A 25,210-nucleotide genomic window follows, 5' to 3' on the forward strand; every position below is an offset into this window, starting at 1 on the left:
CTTATAGTAGCCCCATCTAAATTGTATTTGCCTAGTTTGTCGATAAGCATGAAGGGACATATGAATCTTTAGTGCACCTGGCACGTAAATATCTTGCGATTCTGGCTACAACAGTGCCATGAGAATGCCTGTTCTCACTGTCAGATGACGTAAACAAGAAGCGGGCAGTATTATCTACTGCAAATGTAAACAAACTTGTTTGTCTGAGCGATTGCCTTAACAGAAAGTAGGACTGAGTGGACTTGCAGGCTCAAAATTTTACATTGTTTTATTTTTGAACGCAGGTTTTTTGTACATAATTCTACATTTGTAAGTTTAACTTTCATGATAAAGAGATTGCACTACAGTACTTGTATTAGGTGAACTGAAAAATTCTGTTTTTGTTTTTTTACAGTGCAAATACTTGTAATCAAAAATTAATATAAAGTGAGCACTGTACACTTTGTATTCTGTGTTGTAATTTAAATAAATATATTTGAACATGTAGAAAACATCCAGAAATATTTAAATAAATGGTATTCTATTGTTGTTAACAGTGCTATTAATCGAGCAATTAATCACGATTAATTTTGTTAATCACACGATTAATCGTGATTTAATTTTTTTAATCTCCCTAATATTTAACCAACTCTACATTATAATTTTGATTGACTTCAATAAAATTATTTAGGTGGGAATTATGACCAACAGACAGGCACCCTCTACAAATCTTTTCTTTGAATTTTTGAGGACTATTTTTTGTATTAATTTAACGATTTAACTAATTTGATTTTTTTCCAGTCCAATATTGAGACTAACTTGTTGATTTTGCTTTGATTTTATACATTTGATAGCTGTATTGCTTTATTCTTACTCTAGTTTAATTTTATCAATAGTAGCTTAGCTTTGGGGATACATTTTCTTGATTTTTATGTTTAGTGTTTTAAGTAAATGCTTAAAACTGATATTGAGTCACATTTTAGTAAACAACATGGGTCCAGAACCTTTGAGAACTGAGATAGATATCAGCCAGTCAATCTAGAAGCCTGACTCTTAATTAGTGTTTGATTCTCACAACACATCCCCAAAATGAGATGTGATTTTCACAAAAATGTTTGAAGTATTTACAGCAGCATTGCTTCAGCTATGCAAATGTTGCAAAAGGTTGCATCACTAGTACATACAGACAGAATAAAGCTGAACCCTGTTAGACTTTAAAGTGAGTGCCAGAAGGATAGCTATACACAAACAGGGTATACAGAATTAAAAAACATCCTACATGACCCCCAACCAACAGATCATAAATATAAAACAGGTTAGGGCCAGAAGACTTTCACATGATTACCAAAGCAACGTGATGACTGCTTAGTAAGAGACACTCTTCCTTTTTCAGCAGCAGAGATTTGTATGTTGGAAAGGCATCAAAATAATAAAAGGTGTGTATTTGTCTAGTGGCTCTGAGCACAATGTACCTGAAGTAAGTGTAATTAGTAATGAAGAGTAGCATTTGCAAACCTCAACAAATTCAGTCACATATGCTTTTGAAAACGATCTGGTTGTAAGCAAAGGAACATAACAGTTGACATGTGCATATCCAGGCTGATCAGGCTGGGTGTTTGCCAGGGCTTTGTGAGGTCTATGTGACTGGCTGTTAGGCCCTGTGTTTGAGCCCTCCCTGTTAATAAAGATGGTGACCATTTAGGCTAGGTTTACAAGCCAGCTGCGAATTGAACCTCTGACCTGGGAAACAGGAGCATGCTAATGGGGAATTCTGGAGGCAGTTGGTAGGAGGGAGTTTGAACACTATACTTTCTCTCATGGAGCACTGCTATATCAGTAATGATGATGGCCAGTGATGGAACAGTTATGACCTGCAGGGGATATATCATGTTTCCAGACTACCTGAAGACAGAAGGGACTTCCCGTTATGAAATGCAAGCTGGTGGCTGTACTGGAAGAAAAGATTTGTGGACCTGAAGAAAGACGTATCAAGCCTGCATAGCACCAGAGATGCTGAAGAGTTCTTGGCCAAATGGATTTGGGCAGCATCATTGCAGAGTCCACAAAGAAAGGACCTGGCAATAAAGGAACTAGAAAGCACAGAAATTAAAGAAAAGATTGGCAGTTTGTGTGACTAGAGGAAAAAAAGGAGGAATTTACATGGCTTGAAGCAGAAGAATATGGACAATCTATGAGCCCCTAGAGGGAAGATAACCAGCAGAAATGCTACCTAGTCGATGTTGGTATTGAGCATGTCAGTTGAAGAGAATGCTTCTGAAGATTTTACAGGGGGAATGGTACAGAGAACTTCGGGGTGGGCGGGCATACCTGAAGATGGTTCTTCAGCCCAACTCACAAAGATGTAAGGTATGCTCAAGAGCTCTCCAAATGTCCAAAGATAGCAAACCATTTTCACTAAGACTCCATATTGAGAACATTCTGCAAGGGAAATAAGGACAGCAGGATGCTGTGCTGTCTTTCTGGACCTAAGACAAGATGTGACTGCAAAACTGCATGGGATTCTGATGGCATCAGGCAAAACTGCATTACTGATGACATATATTGGCACCAGTCCAGTTGGTCTTTTCAGAGATTTTCCTGTCCCATGAGCAAGGGAACACAATATTCTGGAAGCAAGCAAAATGAATAGAGTGATTGGCTTTCTGGAACATTAGGCCATCTTCTATGGTGAGAGGAAGCTGTGTGGTCTGGCTGGCCTCTATCTCAGTATCTGTCTTCTGGGTGGCAGGCTATCTAGACTAATCACATGCGTGTTAACCTAGAAACAAAAAGTAAGGTTGCTAAGGGGGTAAACACACTGCATAAATGCTCATGCATTTAACTTACACTCAAGTATTCATGAATGTAATAAATCAAGGTGTCAAGGGATGTAAAGAGATGAATTTTTTTAGTTTTTTGTACATCGAGTAATAAACACAAGAAACTGGAAATGATCATTCATGAGAAGAAGTTTGACCTAGTTGGTATTACTGACACCTGTGGGAGGATTCATGTCATTGGAATGTTAAAATCACCGGATGTACCCTATTTAAAAAGGGCAGAGTGGACAGAAAAGGAAGTTGGGGTGGCACTCTACATTGACGATTCTGTTGTAGAGTTATTGACAGCTCAGAAGCACAGGATCTGTAATTTTTATGGACCAATTTACTAACTACAAAAGCACAAAAAGGAGTCCTAGTGGGGGCTTGTTTGTGAACAATAATTGAAAACTGCTTGAGAACACTTTATTAACTGCCACAAATTCTACAATCACATAATATGGCTACATTGGTTAAAAAGTGGTCCTGGTTCAGAGGGAATTTTAAACAACTATAAATAAATTAAATAAAGACAGTATACGACAAATGGAAAAAAGGAGGAAGTTAATAGCAATGATTATAAATGAGAAGTTATGAAATACAGAGAGTTGATAAGGGAAGCTAAGGATATCAGTAAACATTCCATGGACAGTAGTGTTAAGGACAATACAAAAGAATCTTGAAAAATATATCAGGAACAAAAGGAATCCTAGCAATGGGACATTACCAAATGGAGATGGTGCATTTGGCAGTAATGATGTAACACAGGGGTAGGGAACCTATGGATCGTGGGCCAGATCTGGCCCACTGCTTCATTTCATCTGTCCCACAGCGCTGGAGCCGCAAGCGCTGGCTCAAGGGGTTGCCAGAAGTCTGGCTGGTTCTGCACAGCTCCCAGAAGTGACCAGCATATCCCTGCGGCACCTAGGAGCAGGGGTAATCAGGGAATTTCCGCGCGCTGCCCCACCACCAGCACCGGCTCTGCAGCTCCCATTGGCCAGGAACCATGGCCAATGGGAGTTGCGGGGGTGGCATCTGTGGGCACAAGCAACATGCATTGCACAGAGCCCCCTGGCCCCTCCGCCTAGGGGCTGGACATGGCGGTTGTTTCTTGGAGCAGTGCAGAACCCCGGCAGGCAGGGAGCCTGCCTTAGCCCCGCTGCACCACCGACCGGGAGCCACCTGGGGTAAGCACTGCCCAGCAGGATCCCACACCCCAACCCCCCTGCCCCAGGTCAGAATGCCCTCCTGCACACTAAATCCCTCCCAGATCCCGCACTCCATCCCAAATCCCTGTCCCCGCCTGCATCCTGAACCCCTCGTTTCTGGCCCCACCCCAGAGCCTAGGGGAAGTCTTGAACTTCCACTCCCCCCATGGGGCTGGAGCTGCGACTGCCAGCTCGCCCTGCTGCGGGGGAAAGCTCCGAGCCTCTGCTTCCCCCTGGAGCTATGTGGGGCCCATGACTGATTTTTTCTTTGCGTCAGTGGCCCCTGATAGAAAAAAGGTTCCCCACCCCAATGTAACAGGTCAAAACATTAAATAAATATTTCTTTGGAAAGAAGCTGGGTGAAATATTCACATTTTACAGTAAAAATGAAATATTTTCTATTCCAACAGTGATTAAGGAGGATGTTAAAAATATCTACTAAAATTAACAAGACCAGATAACTTGTGCCTCATGAGTTCTCTGGACTGCTGATGTTAGCTGTTATCACATATTGAAATAGTGGGGAAGATCCAAAGAACTAGAAAAATGCTTATGTAGTTCTATTATTTAAAAAAGTTAAGTGCATGTTCTGAGTAATTATAGCTCTGTTAGCCTGCTATTTTTCATGGGCAAAAGAATGGAATGAGTGTTATGGGAATCAGTCAATAAAAAAACAAAAGGTGTGAATATAATTAATGCCAATCAGCATGGTTTTATGGGAAATAGCTTTTGTCATCCAAACACATGTTGCAAGTTTGATCAATAAAATGCAATTGCATTTATATAATACTTGGATTTCTGTAAGGATTTAACTTAGTATTGCATGATGTTGAGATAAAAAAAATCAGAATAGCACATTGTGATGGGACAGACAAACCCCATGCTAGGCCTGAAGGGTTTAAAGGGCCCCTCCGGGTCTGCCAAGTATGCTCTGGCTGGAGAAGCAGGTTAAAAAGGAGCTCAGAAGCCCAAGCAAAATGCGGTGGACAGGCTGCAGGAGAGACAATTCTTCTCTGGGAATCCAAGCAGAAGGCTGAGCCTGAGACGGACCAGCGAGCGGGTAAAGCCCACAGGCAGCGCCTTCTCCAACCACCACCCCCAGGACTCCACTCATTTGGACTTTTTTTTATTAGGCTATTGACTATTTGGACTGTAGTAGCCACTCTCCAAACTGAAGAAGCACATAGATAAGAAGTAGCGCAGTGTGGCAGATTTAGACTCCCTGCAAGAAGGAACCTGTTGTTGTTACTTCTCACAGAGCCCTGGGCTGGGACCTGGTGAAGAGGGAGGGCCCAGGTCCCCCTCCCAAGCCCCATTTAAGGGTAAAGGCCCAGATGCAGGATGAAACCAAGACACTTTCAGCCTAGGGGGAGGAACCACACCCACCCAACAGAGAGATAAATGGATGGGACACTTGGCCTATCACAACCCTTATCACACACATAAAATAGATTAAAATCTAGTTGATAGATCTCAAAAAATGTAATTGCTAATAGAGAACAATAAGCAAAATGGTGTGTTTCTGTGGGGGAGCCACAAAGGGATCAGTTCTTGACCCAATACTATTTAATATTTGTATCAATGATCTGAAAGAAAGAACAACATTATTACTTGTAAAGTTAGCAGATGACACGAAGATTGATGGAGTTGTAATGAAGAGGACAGGTAACTATTACAGAGTGATCTGGATCACATAAGAATGTGGTATGATTAAAAAACAGTGCTTTAATATGGCCAAATCAAAATGATACATCTAGGAGAGAAGACAGTGTGCTGTACTTTACAGGATGATTATATATATGACAAGATCCTACGAGTGGCAGTCAAAGAGAGACACATTCAAACTGGAAAAAAGGGGCAAATTTTTAACAGAGAGAGTAATTAATCACTGGGACTTTAAGGGATGTGGTATATTCTCCATTACTTGAAATCTTTAAATCAAGGTTAGATGTCTTCCTATAACCACAAGTTATTGGACTTCATGCAGGAATTACAGGGTCAAATTCTGTGGCCAGTTATGCAATGGGTCAGACTAGATGACCAAAGTAGAACACCAGACTGGGACTTACAAAACCTGAGATCTATTTCTGGCTCTGACATTGTCCTTCTGGATGACCGTGGCCAAGTAAGTTCACCAATGTTTTTCAGTTTCCCCATGTGTAAAATGGGATAATGATACTTACCTCCTTTGTAAAGCGTGTTGAGATCCATTCATGAAAAACTCTGTATAAGATGTGGCATGAAAAGTTATGGTTCTGCATTCATATGATAAAAGTAGGATGTGACAAACAGTGCACCAGCCAAAGAGAAAACACACAAGGGCCTTCAAGGGACTGCTCTCAGTGGACAGGGAGCGTATATTTATGGTACACATCAATGGCAGTAAGAAAATAATTTATAAGAAGTGTACTCCTTAGTTTGGCTCTTCACATAGAAATACGCTGATAGGAATTATCTAAAAACAATGATTAGACAGAAAGGAGTCAAACCTTAGGCAACACAGGTGTAGATGATGAATAGACAGGTGCCTTGTTGTGGCACCACTTGTCCTCAGCCTGATAATGTCAGAGCTGAAATCAGGTTATGGAAGGAAAACCAGAAAAAAAAAAAAAAAAAAAGGCTTATGCCAATCACAGCACCTATAAACATATCAGAGAGCCAACTGTAATGGACACACATCTATCAGCATCTACCATCCCTTGCTATATGTAAAGTGAACCATCTCAACATCAGCAGGAATCCAAGGCTAGATATGGAAATGAAGGTCACCTGGCTGGCACACACAGAAAGGCACAACATCAGGAATTAGTCTACTCAACTTCTGTGGTTGAGACACTTACTAAGGAATGCCAGAACACCATACTCAAGAGCAGGCTTAGAGAGCAGTGATGTAAATATACATCAAATGTGGTCACATAGAAATTTAATCTGGGGCAGTGGCCATTTAACAAATACAAAATCCATGTTAGCAATACAAAATCAGTGCAGTACAGAAACATTTAAGTGAATAATGAGAGTGGACACAGAGCAGCCATAAATCTATGTGGAGCCATGTTTCAAAAACTGCGATATATTATAAACACAACATATTATATGCACAACCATCTCTGAAAAATCATACCAGCGCAGGCTTAAAGAATTAGGCCCATGAGAGTTAGACGGCTAAATACCAGTGATGATCTGCATCTTGGTACCTAGAATTAAGGCAAAGCTGTCCCACACAGTGTGCTATCTTACTTATGTTTCAAGAAACATTTGTGGAACTGATGTTAGATTATCTCCAGCAAATCTTTCTACATCATCATAGATGTGTAGTTAGGTAGTCATGGCAACTTTTGAACATCAACATATTTGTGATGTCAAATTACAAGAAACTGTTTAAAGACAGGATATGTGGTCCACCTTTCTGTTACTCTGAGCACAAATCAGGAAGAACCTGAAGCAAATACAGGAGAAACCTCCATGCTGCTAGCAAGAGTTTCTTCAGCAGTTGCTACTATTAATGCTCTCTTAAAGTACCTACAAGTACACAAATATAAGTCTTTTGTGTTTGCTTACTGCGGTATACAGTATGTGGAAAATGTGTAAGTACTGTTTTGGGGAATCGCTGTACAATTTATTAATTCTGTTTGAGATTATGAACTATCTGCATACATCTTTATCAAGCTGCAAACTCCATTTTTATTATAAGGCTGTTTTTTGCCTCTCTGCTGTCTTTTTACTTCCATTGTGAAATTCCAAGTGGTGATGGCACAGGTCTAACATCAGAGAGTCACTAAACTTTGACAATCATCCATTTGAATGGAGCATCCTTGGACAAAGATGGCTATGACCCAGGACAAAAGTCTGAACTGGGATGTGGGGGTGGTGGTGTTCTAACTAAGTAATGGATCAGCAAACAGGGGACCTTGATCACTTCAAAAGGCTGATCCAAAGGTCACCTGGCAAAAAGGATAAAAGAAAGGATCTCTCACTAGTCGTTTTGAGAGAGGGGCAGAAGAGATCAGAAAGACTCCAAGATTCAGGGAAGCCATGTTCAGGAGGGTGGGGGAGAGGAAGTGTCCTGGACTCCACAGAAGACTCTGACCTCAGCCCAGAGAATGCTCCAGAGTGCTAAGGAAACTGAGAAAGGGAAAAGTGTCTAGATCTGTGTATTCCTTGTGCTAGCTAATGTAAAGAATGGTTTCCAAAGCCAATCTCTGTCTGTCTACTTTTCACTATCATGTGTTCCTGAAGAGTGAACTGTAAACTCAGAGCACCCGGGAGGTTAGTCTTCTGGGAAAGGGTGTGCTTAAGCTACTGGGGAGGCTGGGGAGGTCAGCACTGGTCCTGGAGCCTAGGATAGCTGGGCCTCCTGGTCCCATTTCTGTGAAGGTATAACAGACAGAGACCCTGTGCCCAGGAAATGTGCCAGAGAGGCCAAGAAAAGAGAGAATGCTACAGCCTGCTCAGTCCAAGGGAGGTTTTAGGGCTTTGGAAGCCTTGTCAGTATCCAGCAGAGGGAGCTTTGCCAGGGCTGTGCGTTATTTGTCTCTCTTATGGAACTCTTTGCTGCTCTGTGAAAACATACATATTGTTGTGTATATTTATCAATACATTCATGCCAACAATTTCAGGTGTGACTTCTGATTTTGGGAACCTAAATTTTTGTATTCTCAACTTGAGACACCAGAGACACGTTAAATAATTTTTGCCCAAGTAAATGAATAAGCCACATCATATAGTCCCCACCCCCCAAATATTGTATTGATTGGTACATAATCATCAATGTCAGCTGCTTAAAGCTAGATCCACAATGGGGACTCAGACTCAGTGTTGCAATATCTAATGTTTAGGTGCCCTTTTGCCTAGTGGAATGCACAGCCCAGGCTCCATCTACAATGCATGGGCTGAGTCGGGTGCCGAAGAATGGGATTTGCAAAAGCCATCAAGATGAGTGGGGAGCCACCTAAGCTAGCCAGTAGGAAATGCTGAGGAGAAAGGAGGGGCTTAGGCACTACCTTCTCCTCATGCTGTGTTTTATATAGGGCCTGATCAGGTAGGTGAGATAGGTGGGAGAACACCTAGCTTGTGAAACCAACTGAGGCTTAGACATGAGTTAGTAGCAAGGTGTCAGGACTTATGTGACTTTGTGCATGTCCACTAGCAGAAATGAAACCACCTAAGGGACTTTGAGAGCAGAAATGTAGGCCGTACGGACTTTAGACTACAGAGTTAGGTGGCAGCTGAGTAGAATTTTGTGAATCTAAATTTTGGACTTGTGCACCTAAAGTGGCACTTAGGTCCCTAAATTCCTTTTGTGTATCTATCCCTTAGTGAATTATGTGAAATAACTGAAATGAATGTTACAGATTGTTGAGTTTTGTATCTCAAACCCTTCCAATATTTTTCACAATGATATAATTGGCTTCTATTTTCTGTAACTACTGGCAAAGTATCTGTCTTGCATACAGAAATATTAAACTTCTGTGATAATGAGATGAAAAATGTTCCTAAGGTCCTCAGACATCTGGCTATGCAAAAAAAAACAAAAAACAAACAAAAAAAAAAACCGAACCTACAATAGGACAAAGGTGCTATTTTTGTCATCATTGCTTAATTAGTAAGAGAGCATCTTCCTTTTTCAATAGCAGAGATGTGTTATGGTAAGGCACCAAAATAATAAAAGGTGTGTATTTGGCTAATGGCTATGGAACACAGTACACCTGAAGTAACTGTAATTATTAAACAGAACAGCCTTTGCAAACTTCAAAATATTAGTCACATATCCTTTTGAAAGCCATGCAATATGGCTGCCAGTAAATGAGGGACAACATGCACATGACCCAGAATGTCTAATTGACCATAATAATGAGTAGCTAATGATACATATGCTCTAGTTTACTTTTACTACTGTAAATTATGACAGTAAGCACAGAAGGTTACACAACATTCATTAGGCTTGATGCTATCCTAGGGCTTGTCTACACTGACAATTTACAGCACTGCAACTTTCTGGCTCAGGGGTGTGAAAAAACACCCCCCTGAGTGCAGCAAGTTTCAGCACTGTAAAGCGACAGTGTAGACAGTTCACCAGCGCTGGTAGCTGTGCCCCTCGTGTAGGTGGGTTTTTTTTAAAAGCGCCGCGGTTGCCAGTGTACACTAGCCCTTAGAGTATGTCTGTACTGTAAGTGGAGATGCAGTTTCCAGGTTGGGTAGGTTTGTGTGTTAGCTCTGCTCAAGCTAGTGGCTACAAATAGGAGTGTAGCTATAGCGGCACAGGCGGTGGCTTCAGCTAGCCACTCGAGTACTTAGCTGGGCCTCAGACTAGGTTGTACGTGGGTGGATTGCCTGTGCTGCCACCCACATTGTCACAGCCACACTGCTATTGTTAGTGCGCTAGCTTGATCAAAGCAAGCATGTGTACATCTATCCAAGAGGGAAATTACACCTCCAGTTGCAGCTTAGATATAAGGTCTTGCTCCTGGAACAATTAACACACATACCTCTCTTTACACATAGTGAGTAGTCCCTTTGAAGTGCATGGGACTATTCATACTGTGTCAAGCTAATCGTCTGTGTAAATCTTCGCTGGATTGGGGCCTAACTCTGTGGAGACCTAAATGGTATTTGCATAACGATTTATCTGCAACAACCCAGAACATATATTTAAACCGTATGCTACTGTTGAAGTTGTATGTGTTTGTAATTAAATACAAAAGCAGATTTGCAATTTAGTGTTAGTTGCTTTAATTGTCTCTATCCCACAAGTTATTTATGGATGAATGTATTAGTGGTGTTCAGTTCTCCACATGTAACATGTATGGAATTTTGCTCAGCTTCCAAAGTAGTGTTTGTGATAGGCAAGAAAAGATTTAGCAACATTCTCAGCAGCCAAATTATCAAATTCATACTAATCTATAATTCTTAGTTGACGCTTACATTATTTTTATTTAAATAGTAATGAATTTCTCATCAGGCTATGCAAAAAACTATATTAGGACAAAGGAGCAATGATCATCAAATCAGCACCTACTATTTAGCTGAACTCAAATATGTAAGAGAGTATCTTCCTTACAGAGATACCATCTGAATCTAGAGCACAAAAATAAATACTTTCATGTTATCAAAAATGTTACACTGATGGCCAAAATGTTTCAAAGAAAATGTTTAGTCAAAAAATGGTCATTTTATCCAAAATGAAATTTAACAAAACAACTCGTTGACTTTTTAAAAAAATGCACCATGTGAAAATTTTCTTTGAATTTTTTTATAAAAATGATCATAGAAAATTGTATTGGAAATATTCTTGAATAATTATTTCTGCAATTTTTAAAAAAAATGAAAAAAATCAGTTCATTTTGAACCCTTCAACATTTTTCAGAATTTTAATTTAATTTTTGACCAGCTCTATTACACCATTATAGATGAACCAGACAAAACTTTGACATATTAACTCTTATGAACAGAATTACAGAGAAGAATGTAGCAAACACCAATGCCTACTTTTTACCTATGAAAATGCAGAGTGAACATTTTACAATTCTGTAAGCTGATGTTGGCACTTAAGAGGTTTGGCCAGTGATGTCGTTGCATACCAGTTATGGTCCTTTTGACCTAACACACTAAGAAACTATATTACAAAACTAAACATGCAAAATGTGTAAAATCTGGTTACAGTTCAAGAATGAGAGTTTCCTGCTAGCAGTGACAAATTGGGAAGACAGTAGATATAACAGAAAATGATTACAAAAGCAAAGAAACCCATTATTCATTAAGACAAATGACATACCAACTATTAAGGTGGGTGAGGTAATGAAGGGTTAAAATCCATGTGCATGTTATATAACAACCTGGTATATGGATTGTGCCAGCTCTTTTTCAGACCCAAAATCCAGAGTTTGGTCTGGAGACCAGAGGCCTAGCTAATAGTGATCAGCTAAGAGAAAGCTGAGGTAAACAAAATAACATTGCCTTTGCTAAGATCTGCTTGGTCAGTAGAAATGCCAGATGTTGAAGCAATAACTGAATAATTATGTTTCATCCAATGTTTCAAATTGAACAAAGAATCCCTGTTCCTATTGTGTTTCTCCTGAAGGGAAAACAGTCTTCCCACAGATCCAACCTTGAGTTTATGAAATATTGGCACATGTCACTATAATGATATGGCATCCTTCCACCTCCCTTCCAAGGGACCAATGCCCTGCCTTAAGACATAAAGGAGACAATCTCTATTTTCATATGCTTTCACTGTTTCTTTGCTTTATCCCCTAGACATGTACCTGTCGGACAATCAAAGGAGTTACTCCATTCCTATGGACCCCAAATCAGAATTCAACATATATATTTTATATTAATAACATTTTATCAAAGTATTAATTAAATGTTAACTTGCTAATTTGAGACCATGGGCGGAGACATTATGTAACCTTTTAACCATTGGCTAATGTGCTATCTTGTCTTGCTGCAAAACCTATCATGGGGTGTGGAACTGCCTACCCCGTCACTTTCCCCCGCCCATGGAAAATCTATATATTTCATTGTAATCAATTGATTGACAGTGTCTCTGAGCCTAATAAGCCAGGTGACACTCCGCCAGCGCTGTGTGTAATAAACCCCTATGCTTTGACCTCTACATGGTGTGGATTTATGTCCTTCAGGTAATATCTTTTACTGGGCCAAGTTCTGTTGGTGAGAGAGACAAGCTTTTCAAGCTTACACTTGTCTCTCTCACCAACAGAAGTTGATCCAATAAAAGATGTTACCTCACTCACTTGGTCTCAAATAGCCTGGGACCAACCCGGCTACAATAACACTGTATATATCAATCATCATGCAGCCTTTACATTGCAAAGAATATATATATTATGATAAAGTTTAATGACTTGTCAGCAATTGGGTACTAAAAACATGAACTCGGTGCTCTCTTTCTAGTTATAGGGATGCACTGATTTTAAATGGGAATTGTCTGCACGGATCTGAGGGCAGATTGTTTCCCATATTTATTGACTGAAAAAATACCGTGTGTGTCTCCTAAAATCCTTTCTAATTTTCAGAAGTAATCTGCTTTCCCAGTTAGCTAGATCTTACATAGGTTTGGTTTAACAGAAAGTTTACTAGTCACATAGAATTAGTCATTAGCATTATGAAATTCAGAAAGAACCAAAATAGTATTGGTAGAATTTTCAAGAAGTGCCTAAGTAATTTGGAGTAACTTTCAATTGGATTGAGGCCCCTAAGGGTATGTCTACACTGCAATTAGACACCCGTGGCCGGCCCAGGGCTCAGGCTGTGGGACTGTTTAATTGTGGTGTCGAAGTTCCGGTTCTGGTTGCAGCTGAGCTCTGGGACTCTCCCACCTGACAGGGTACTACAGCCAGAGCTCTGCCCTGAGCCCAAATGTCTTCACTGCAATTAAATAGCCCCTTAGCCTGAGTTCCACAAGAGATTTAAAGACAATTCACATTTTCTCACTCATATTCCCATTCTTTGATTGCCAAATTCTTTAGTTTGCATTATACCTATTAGGTTAAGCTTTAGTGTTGTATTTAATAATGCCCTTGTTACTTAACATAATATCACATCTGTTTTAAAAAGATTTATTCAAGGATTTTTAAACTTACGTCTATCCATCAGGAAAGCTGTTTATTTTTACCAAAGAGTAGCCACTAGACAGCACTGCTATGTAAAGCAAGCAATACTTACCATGAGCAGCCCTTTGTAGGCATAGACAATGCCAAGCCAAATGGTCATGTGAGTGTTTTCACAGTGCTCTAAAATCGGACGAATGGAAATATCTCTGCCGGCAGGGTCCGGCTAAAAGGGAAGAAAAAGTAAAGAGTAAAATATTTGAATTAATATTTGACATGTACTTATGCCTCAGAAGCCATTTCATTCTGTTCCCAGTAGGTTGGGAACACATGTATTTGTGTGTAAAAAAAAAAAAAGCCAACTTTAGTAAGACTTTTGATGGTGTGGTTCCATAAGGCTGCAAAGGAGCTTAGTAAAGATTATAGTAATTAGGGAATGGAACGTGATAGGTGGATTCATGCTTACCCTGCTACAGCAAAATAGAAAGCAGAAGGACTGTTCATCATATGTTCAATGACTCTTTCTGTAATACTGCCAATCACATTAATCTGTTATAGTTTAAACAAATACATAACTACCAAGAAAAAATATCCAGGAAGGCATTCTGTGTAACTGAAGGGAAAGAAAACAACTTGGTCTTTTTGATTTGGACAGCTAATTTGGTAAAAATAGTAAAAAAGCTAATGGTATAGCTCAAACATGCAGCCATGAAAATAAATATATATAGTTAAAATCACTCTTCATGTTTTGTGTCATTGATCAATGGCTGAGTATGCAATGAGACACATTGTGGTATGTTCCAGACTATTTTTTGTTTTGTTTTATTGCCCTGAGACAAACCAAGTGCTTGGATTATGCTATTGCCATTGCAGCAAAAGCTCAGTTTAGAATATAACTCATCCCAAAATCCCCTTAAGACCAAGTGAAACTCTCTGTACAAATGAATGCTGCTAGAAACCCTCATAGCTTCCACTCACCCTCAGAAAAGAGGATAGTGCAGCAATGCATGCCTTTTGTACTTGGTGTGACAAAATTCCTCCTCTTGGTGGGTCCTGCGCTTATTGGTGGATTTTCTTGCCTCGGCGATTCACCATGTGGGTTGGGGAACAGCCCAGAGACCTTCCCCTTTGGAAGAACCCACAGTCCAGGTCAATTGGGAGGTTTGGGGGGAACCCGGGCCCATCGGGTTCCAGCCCAGGGCCCTGTGGACTGCAGCTGTCTATAGTGCCTCCTGTAACAGCTGCATGACAGCTACAACTCCCTGGGCTACTTCCCCATGGCCTCCTCCAAACACCTTCCTTATTCTCACCACAGGACCTTCCTCCTGGTATCTGATAACGCTTGTGCTCCTCAGTCCTCCAGCAGCACACCCTCTCACTCTCAGCTCCTTGCGCCTCTTGCTCTCAGCTCCTCACACTCCCACCACAAACTGAAGTGAGCTCCTTTTAAAACCCAGGTGCCCTGATTAGCCTGCCTTAATTGATTCTAGCAGCTTCTTCTTAATTGGCTCCAGGTGTCCTAATTAGCCTGCCTGCCTGAACTGGTTCTAGCAGGTTCCTGATTACTCTAGTGCAGCCCCTTCTCTGGTCACTCAGGGAACAGAAAACTACTCATCCAGTGACCAGTATATTTGCCCTCTACCAGACTCCTGTACCCCACTGGTCTGGGTCTGTCACACTGGACATAATACTTGTTCTTTTGCAAATTAGATTAGTGATTCTAACTGACTTGCTGTGTTACTTTGACAGGAATATTCTGTTGTACCAATCTATCCAAAGTGGTTGTGAACTCTTATCTTGTTTTCCTTTTGAGAAGAACCTGAAATATGGGCACAAATGTTCAAAGCAACTCACTATTTCCAATTTAAAGTGATGGTCCAGATCTTCAGCTGATGTAAATCACCATGTGCTTCACTTTATGTACATGTGCAGTACCAGTGGAAGTCACTACAGCCAGTTCCTTTTTCAGCTGGCTACATGTATAAAATCTATGAGGCAGAAGAATATTGATCTATCCGAGCTACGGAAAAATCAGTTTTTCTTTAACTCAAATACAGAAGTGATTTTTTCATAGAAGGATTTCAGAGAAAAACTGACCATTATTCTATGGGTCAGTCTTGCTCCCATTAGCATCAGTAGGAATTTTCCCATAGATTTCAATGAGTGCAGAATCAAGCCCCTACTCCATTTCCCTCATCAGCCCTTCCGTATGTAAAGCATGATTGCCTGGCTACCGCTGACCTCAGATAGCAACAAAGAATAAAAAAGACAGAAAACAAAGAAAAAATAAAAGAAAGAAAAGGAAAGAGGATTGTGGGGCATGTTTCTCACAATCCATAGTTATTTCCTTGCACCCTTGGCACAGAATGACAGTTACGTTCACCCCTTCCCAGTAGTAACCCTGAATAGGATAATCTAAATCCTAAAAATCTCTCAAATAAAAGAGGTCCCGGAGGAGGATTCTACCCTTTCATAAGTAGTGTATGGCCCCACTCTGACAGCCAGTGATCACCTGCAACTCCCATTACCATCAACATGAGCTACAGGTGCTCATCACCTCTCAGGGTAAGGCTGTCAGGTAGCAGAAAAATATATTACAATGCTACTAAAGTGTGTTTGGGATCATTAAAAATGTCTCCTTCTCCCTGATCAGGGACAAGATGTTTCATAATGCCAAAGTCTTTATGTACTGAATGTAATTTGACATTCCAAACTGAAGATAAAGCTTTCTGGATTTTCCATCATTTATGATTGACATGGAGAAAAGTTCAGGTGAGAGTTGCTATCTTAAAAATTCAGTAGTGTCAACATTTTCATATGAACAGGACTGTCCTGAAGATACATTTTCTCTAAGTTTCTAAACCTTGTCTTAGCTCATTACAAGGCCAAAGATTTTTTTTTAATACAGGACTGATCTCCCATACATCTTTGAGTTCTGGTGTGCCATTAATTGCATCCTTTTCTGAGTTGTGAGATAATTATTTCAGTTCCATTCTTTTCAGATCTACAGTATTCCCAAAAATGTTTAATTTTTAGCAGTGGGGAGCTACACTAGTTCACACCCACTCAGGATCTGGGCTCATGTCTTTTCAGCTACGTCCATCCTCTGCCCACACCCCTTCTCCTTTTTACCTCACATTAGTGGAGTGGGGTTTGAGAGCTGCACTCAATGAACACCTGATGCTTCACCATACTTGTGCCTGCATGGAAGCCTGGACTCATGCTTGCACTGAAACTCAACAGCCTTGTGCTGTTTGCTGAGTACATAATGATTTACAGGGTCAAGGTGCTGTCCAATATTTTGACGTGTATGAACAAAGCGTCACTGAAGGGCTGCCGTACTACTCAGCCATAGGCAGTGAAATGCTCACTCTTCTGTTTTTCACTATGGTATTTCTCTCCTAAAAGAATGTAATTATGTTCAAATTAGGGCTGTCAATTAACTGCAGTTAACGCACGTGATTAACTAAAAAAAATTAATCGCGATTAAAAAAATTAATCACAATTAATCACAGTTTTAATTACGATTTAATTTTAATTTTATATTTATATGAATTTATATATAATTTATAATTTAATTATAATTTTGCATTGAATTAATCGCACAGTTAAACAATAGAATACCAATTGAAATGTATTAAATATTTTGGACTTTTTTCTAAATTTTCATATATATTGTATTCTGTGTTGTAATTGAAATCAAAGTGTATATTATTTTTTATTACAAATATTTGCACTGTAAAAATGATGAACAAAAGAAACAGTATTTTTCAATTCACCTCATACAAGTACTGTATTGCAATCTCTTTGTCGTGAAAGTACAATTTACAAATGTAGATTTTTTTTTAGTTGCATAACTGCACTCAAAAACAAAACTTCAGAGCCTACAAGTCCACTCAGTCCTACTTCTTGTTCAGCCAATCGCTAAGACAAACAAGTTTGTTTACATTTACAGGAGATAATGCGGCCCTCTTCTTTTTTACAAAGTCACCAGAAAGTGAGAACAAGCATTTGCATGGCACTTTTGTAGCCAGCATTGCAAGGTATTTACATGTCAGATATGCTAAACAATCATATGGCCCTTCATGCTTTGGACATGATTCCAGAGCATGTTTCCATGCTGATGACGCTTGTTAAAAAAATAATGCGTTAATTAAATTTGTGAGTGAACTCCTTGGGGGAGAATTGTATGTCCCCTGCTCTGTTTTACCCATATTATGCCATATATTTCATGTTATAGCAGTCTCAGATGATGTTGTTCATTTTAAGAACACTTTCGCTGTAGATTTCACAAAACGCAAAGAAGGAATCAATGTGAGATTTCTAACCAACCCAAGGTTTAAGAATCTAAAGTGCCTTCCAAAATCTGAGAGGGATGAGGTGTGGAGCATGCTTTCAGAAGTCTTAAAAGAGCAACACTCCGATTCAGAAACTACAGAACCCGAACCACCAAAAGAGAAAATCAATTTTCTGCTGGTGGCATCTGACTCAGATGATGAAAATGAACATGCGTCGGTCTGCACTGCTTTGGATTGTTATTGAGCAGAACTTGTCATCAGCAGGGCCGGCTTTAGGAAGTGTGGGTCCGGATTCGACGGGGCCACGGCAGGGATGACTCACTCGGCGGTGCTCCGGGTCTTCGCTCCGGGTCTTCGGCGGCACTGAAGGACCCGCAGCCGAAGACCCGGTAGGGAACCACCTGGTGAGTACATCCCCCCCCTCCGAATCTGACCCCCACCCATTTCCTGCCCCCAACTGCCCCCCTCAGAAATTGCAACCCATCAACGCCCCCCACTCCTTGTCCTCTGACCACTCTTTCCCAAGACCCCCCACCCTAACTGCCCCCCAGGACCCCACCCCCTACCCAACTCACCCTGCTCCCTGTCCCCTGACTGCCTCGACCCCATCCACCACCACCCCGACAGACCCCCGGAACTCCCACGCCTACCCAACCCCCCCCATTCCCTGACCGCCACCCCAGAACCTTTGCCCGATCCAACCCCCCCACCTGCTCCCTGTCTCCGGGACTCCCTGCCTCCTGCCTTATCCAACCCCCCCTCTGGCCCCGGCCTCTTACCATGCTGCTTACCCCCGCTGAGGCCGGGCCCAGGGCCCGGGCCAGGGCCGCACCGCCCGGCTGGGGCCAGGGCCGGGTCCGGAGCCGTGCCACCCGGAGCCAGAGCCATGCCATCCAGCCAGAGTCGGGGCCGGAGCCAGGCCGGTGCCGCGCCGCGGGGCCGGAGCCGCTCGGCCGGAGCCACGCCGCGGGGCCGGAGGGAGCCGCTCGGCTGGGGCCGGGTCGGAGCCTCCGGGCTGGGGCCGGACTGGGCCGTGCCGCACCTCCCTGGAGCCCTCCTCGCTCCCCCCCGCCCCAGCTTACCTTGTGAAGCTGCCGCTTGTTTCTGAACCCTCCCAAGCTTCCTGCGCGAACATCTGATTCGCGGGAAGCAGGGGAGGGGGAGGAGAAGGGGGCGGAGCATTCAGGGGAGGAGGGGGAGGGGAGGTGAGCTGGGGCCGGGGGCGGGGCGGACAGCTGCTGGAGCTTGGGAACTGGCTCCAGCTCACCACTGGGCGCGGGGCCCGATTCAGCAGAATCGGGGGAATTGGCCTAAAGCCGGCCCTGGTCATCAGCATGGACGCAGGTACCCTGGAATGGTGGTTGAAGCATGAAGGGACATATGAATCTTTAGCGCATCTGGCACGTAAATATCTTGCGATGCCGGCTACAACTGTGCCATGAGAATGCCTGTTCTCACTTTCAGATGACATTGTAAACAAGAAGCAGGCAGCATTATCTCCTGCAAATGTAAACAAACTTGTTCGTCTTAGCATTTGGCTGAATAAGAAGTAGGACTGAGTGGACTTGTAGGCTCTAAAATTTTACATTGTTTTATTTTTGAAAGCAGTTTTTTTTGTACATAATTCTACATTTGTAAGTTCAACTTTCATGATAAAAATATTGCACTACAATACTTGTATGGGGTGAATTGAAAAATACTATTTCTTTTGTTTTTTTCCAGTGCAAATACTTGTAATCAAAAATAAAGTGAGCACTGTACACTTTTTATTCTGTGTTGTAATTGAAATCAATATATTTGAAAATGTAGAAAACATCCAAAAATATTTAAATAAATGGTATTCTATTATTGTTTAACAGTATGCTTAATCGAGTGATTAATCACAATTAATTTTTTTAATCGCACAATTAATTGCAATTAATTTTTTTAATCGCTTGACAGCCTTAGTTCAAATGTATTTCAAATGCAAGTTCTGTTCTGTTATTAGGGCTGGAGAGAATGCATGTGTTCATTACTCAAAACAGAAAAGCAGGCAAAAATGTTGGTATATAAAAAAAGTGCTAAAATATTTTAAAATTCTACCAGAGTAGTAGATACATCATTTCCTTAATGGGAACAGTGCCAGAATTACACTAGAACGAGTCTATAATGGACATTAGGTGCTGAGAAATAAATGTGGGCTTTTCTGGGATTCTGAGCTTGATCCTACAAGAACAGGCAAAGCTCCCACTGAAAACAAGAAGGGCCTAGTCCTGTGAGGTATTTCAATGGGAGCAGAGAATACTCAGCACCTTGTGTGATCAGTCCCGATATCAGTATCAAGATTAGTAAAGCTTCTGTATTTGACAGCACTCTTTTAAACCAGTCTTCAGATCCATAAAGTCTTAATATTTTTAATGACATTTTGTTGAATTCTCATAAATTATGAGTTGTGTGTGTCCCTAAACAGGTAGGAATTATTTTGCTGTGTGTGGATTTTTGTGTTTTATTTTTCAGTACTATGGAATGCTATTCCTGCTTCACTGTTTCTATTTGCCTTTTGGTTGATGTATTGATTTTGCATGAATTTACTGATCCTGGCTAAAAGCTAGATAAATAAAAATAAAATAAGGTCTTTTTTGATGTCCAAAGAATGTTTTAAAAATCCATAATTATAACTGAATGCAGCACTTCACTGACCTGACTAATCAAACACCATTTGTGCACTTTGCTATTTGCCGGAGAGCTTGGCTGTAGAGAAGATGACAGCTTAAAACCTACCAAGGATTGTATATGTACTGGAATTCTGCCCTTTCCTTTTATAGAAAGCAATTGAAATGGCCTTCAGATGTCATCAGCAAAAGCCTGAAGACCTCCTGTCTGTGATTAGGCTGAAGCTTTCCTACTTCCTTTGAAACCTAATAAGGTTTCTTATACTGGCATCAGTTTTTGCAATGCTTTCAGCAGCTCAACATAAACAGTTTATTCTGTTAACTTCACATTAGAGTTGCACATCATCCACAATAAAATGCTTACTCTACTCTATGCCAAAACTGCTGAGTCTAGAGAAAGGCTTTCGGACACCAATAAGCAGTTTACTTGTGAAATTATCATAACCATCTTGGATGGATGCATTACTATTAATAGGGGAGCAGCACCAACCCCTATCTTTAGGATGCCTAACACTGCTCATTATAAACATCCTCCAGACTGTTTTAGACCTCTATTGCCTGCAGTGTTTGCAGCAGGATTTTGAAATTTGACGGGGGGCAGAACAGGCACCAAATATGAGCGTCTGTAATGGACACAATGCCAACCCAGGAGCGGCATAGTGTGAACACTGTGGATTTTTCTTAGCCATGGCTAGAAAGGTTCACAACACTCAGAGCCCAAAGTACATCCAAAATGACCAACGGGCAAAAAATTGGCAAAAGAGCTTAAGACTAACTTTGCTACTTCTAACTACAGCAATAATAACTCCACATGGAAACTTATGAACATTTCTCAAAAGAGTCTGATGGACGGCAGTGTTGGACACTGCTGAATAGCTGGTCAAAGCCTGCAACTGTCAGAAGGAATTGAGTCATGGCTGGGATTGTATTTCTTCATGCATGGCTAGGGGAGTATAAGGATATAGGCCCAATTTACAGTGTTCTCTAGAAAGGTCAGGGTTCACCCACTAGTGCCCCAGACAGGCAGTGCTTGAAGAGGTACGCAAACTTAACCCAACAACTCTCTACACCTTTTCTATAGTAATCTGCTTTATATGAGTGAACTGCAGGGTGGGATGTTGGGGTGGTGAAAATTATGGCCCTCCTTACCTGGGGCCAGGGTGAGGAGATGTAGTACAGCCACCCCAAAGTCTTTTGTGACACGTGCACTCTGTAGTATGGCCACTGGGTCCACACAGAGTGATTCTATGAACTCTCCTTTGGCCTTCACCCGGCCTTCCCTCTCACTGTTATCCCTGTCACACTAGACAAGGGCTGCTCAGAGCCCACCTTCACAGTATGAAGGGTATGTGTATTATGAGTTATATGTGGACGTCCCCTTTCATTGCTGCCTTTTGGCAGTCCTGCTGCACTGGCTCACATGGGTCTTAAGGAGGGCGAAGGTATTGAGTTGGCCCTCTGCAGAAGTGTGAATTTCATCCATAGAAAATAGTATCCCTTCCCTGTGGACCACTGTCACACACTACCTCCAATACCTTCCCAACAGATTCCTCCTTCACAGACTTTTCTTCAGTCTGTGAGTACTGTAAAATGCTAAAAGTTTAAATCTAGAGAGAAAGGATGATATTGTAGGTAGGGCACTGGAGTGGGACTCAGGAGATCTGGGTGCAGTTATGGATCAGCCACAGACTTCCTGTGTGACTTTGGACAAGTCACCAAGAGTAAAAGTTTCCAAAGTGCCTAAGTGACTTAGTAGCCTAGGTTCCATTTTCATAAGTGACATAGACACTTTGGAACCTAAGTCTTATTGAAAGTCAAGTCAATGGGACAATACTAAGTCATTTAGGCACTTTTGAAAATTTTACCCTTGATGTCTCTGTGTCTCAGTTGCCCATCTTTAAAATGGCAGTAATAATCTCCATTTCTCCTATCCTTCACCAGCCTTGTCTATTAAGTCTTCCTGATATATGTCTTGTTGATGTTGATAGTTAAACAGAAGACGAGCTCTGTGTAAGCTCGAAAACTTCTCGCTCTCACCAACAGAAGTTAGTCCAATAAAATATATTACCTCACCCACCTTGTATAATTCTAGTCATTTTTGAAAATAACATTCAGGGAAAACACCCAGGGTTGTATTCTTCTCTCTTTTGTTAGACTGTTAATTGGTCTTCATATTCTCATTCCACCGTGTATTTTATTTCTCTCGTCCCTAGATTCATATAGTTGCACTACAAGTGTAGAACACCACAGTCAATGCTGTTGCATAAACTATGCAGCTTTAACATTTAAAATTTGGCACATTTAGGAGTCATATGGAATCCAAATGTGTTTCTTCATTAGAAAATCCTCATTTTACTAAATCAGAACACTCTTAGTTCTTTCTGAATCCATGTCTTCTGCAAGGCTAATTAGATTTAATATTTCACTGCGCATTTTATGAAACTGAAAATGTTTTCTACATAAAAACATAAAATGCTTTTAATATGCAATGTATTGTGGTCGTGTTCGCAATTATACAAGAAAGATAGGAATATAAATAACAAATGCTTGTATATTTTTCAATTATTAGAAAATTTAAGGACATTTGAAGATTAAACAACTCCGATATGAAAAGAGAGTGATTTTCTGTGAAATTGGTCCTCTCTCTTTAGCAAGGTATTTATTTTGTAAAGTCATTATGTTCACTCATGCAAAATAACTGACACATTACGAAACTGGGGTGACATATCCAGAATATTTTCCAAATTTTGAGGTCTGTTCATGGGAAGTATCGGAGAAAAAAAAGAATGTGATTTTTGTTTAATTTCTGAGTCTGTGGTCAAATGTGTTACAAGATATCTATGATACACAGTAACTCAACTGGGTGCAAAAGAGTTATTGTGCTTTGATATATGTGTGACAGACTGACCATATTCTGAAATATCCTGAACAAACCTTAAGGAATTAAGATAAATCTTGCTGAATTAGAGTTCATACCTTTGGGGCCCATTGAATTAAAAATGCAGTGGTGTATGTGTTATTGTGGCATTGCATATAGCTTCTCTAGTAGCGAGGGCGATGCTAATATACTTCCTTCATTATCACCCTTTGAAGCTACCCCCCCACCCCCGGAGAGGTTTGCATATGCTATTTCAAACTGGATTGTACAGGGGCCCCAGTCAAAGAAAGGGTTTTTGGATAAAAAACCTGGTTTTAAACTGGCTCAGGGACTTCTTTCTGATCCAGCAAATGGACAGAACCCTGGTCCACAGAGGGCCCCAAACCTTAGGGAAGTGTTGGAAGGACTGGGCCTACTGAGGCCCCATAAGACTGGGTTCTTGTTTTGATCTGAAGCTGTTATGAACTTGTAACCACAAGGAATCCCCGGGGGCCTGGAGTGGGCCCATGTCAGAATCCATGTTAGGGTTGGGGTGATCTCTGGTAATCTTAATAGCATGTGTGCAAGTTCTTTTATTGTTTTTAATATGTTTTCTCTGTTGTGCTTTTATCTTAAGAATAAAATAGGTTTGCATAGGAAGAGCAGTGTGGTAACTTGTAACTGTTGACACTCACTCTGTTATCAGTTTCTGCAGAGAAAGCAAGCAGTGTGCTTGGGCAGCTAGTCTCTGCTAGGAATAACACAGTGGACGCAGGGAACTGTGCAGCCAGGAAATGCCCTGCTCAGAAGGGAGTGAGATGTGGGTCTCCACCCAAGAAAGGCAACAGCTGGGGAGCTGGAAGCCTGAGAATGGGTGGCCTTGCTGGAGCATTGAAGGAAATTCAGGTGCACTTGCCCTGAACTGTGACAATAACATGACATATATCTTGTTGATGTTGATAGTTAAACAGTGAAATGCATGAGGCTTTGACATAGCATCCTAATGAAACTGCTGGAAGCTCCAGCCATTGGGGTTTTAAATAGGGCTGTCGATGAATCACAGTTAACTCATGCGATTAACTCAAAAAATTAATTATGATTAAAAAAAATAATTGCGATTAATTGCCGTTTTAATCACACTGTTAAACAATAGAATACCAATTGAAATGTATTAAATATCTTGGAGTTTTTTCTAAATTTTCATATATATTATATTCTGTGTTGTAATTGAAATCAAAGTGTATATTATTTTTTATTACAAATATTTGCACTGTAAAAATGATAAACAAAAGAAATAGTATTTTTCAATTCACCTCATACAAGTACTGTAGTGCAACCTCTTTGTCGTGAAAGTGCAATTTACAAATGTAGATTTTTTTTGTTACATAGATGCACTCAAAAACAAAACAATGTAAAACTTCAGAGCCTACAACTGCACTCAGTTCTACTTCTTGTTCACATTTACAGGAGATAATGCTGCCTTCTTCTTATTTACAGTGTCACCAGCAAGTGAGAACAGGCATTTGCCTGGCACTTTTGTAGCTGACATTGCACGGTATTTACATGCCAGATATGCTAAACATTCGTATGCCCCTTCATGCTTCAGCCACCATTCCAAAGGACATACTTCCATGCTGATGACGCTCATTAAAAAGATAATGCGTTAATTAAATTTGTGACTGAACTCCTTGGGGGAGAATTGTATTTGCCCTGCTCTGTTTTACCCGCATTCTGCCATATATTTCATGTTATAGCAGTCTCCAGCACGTTGTTAATTTTAAGAACACTTTCACTGCAGATTTCACAAAACGCAAAGAAGGTAGCAATGT

At 40.9% G+C, this 25,210-nt stretch overlaps 1 protein-coding gene across 1 annotated transcript in view; it reads right to left on the reverse strand.

Moving 5' to 3' along the window:
- GABBR2 (gamma-aminobutyric acid type B receptor subunit 2) overlaps positions 1 to 25,210 on the reverse strand; it is an 860,826-nt gene that overhangs the window by 61,890 nt on the left and 773,726 nt on the right. Inside the window, exon 14 of the mRNA XM_026659240.2 lies at positions 13,691 to 13,801. Within this exon, the coding sequence (XP_026515025.1) occupies positions 13,691 to 13,801 (111 nt within the window). The remainder of the gene's footprint in view (positions 1 to 13,690; positions 13,802 to 25,210) is intronic.

This window comes from Terrapene carolina, unplaced genomic scaffold (assembly GCF_002925995.2).
Source record: "Terrapene carolina triunguis isolate 2854851 unplaced genomic scaffold, T_m_triunguis-2.0 Scaffold613, whole genome shotgun sequence".
In the NCBI taxonomy this organism is placed as follows: domain Eukaryota; kingdom Metazoa; phylum Chordata; order Testudines; family Emydidae; genus Terrapene; species Terrapene triunguis.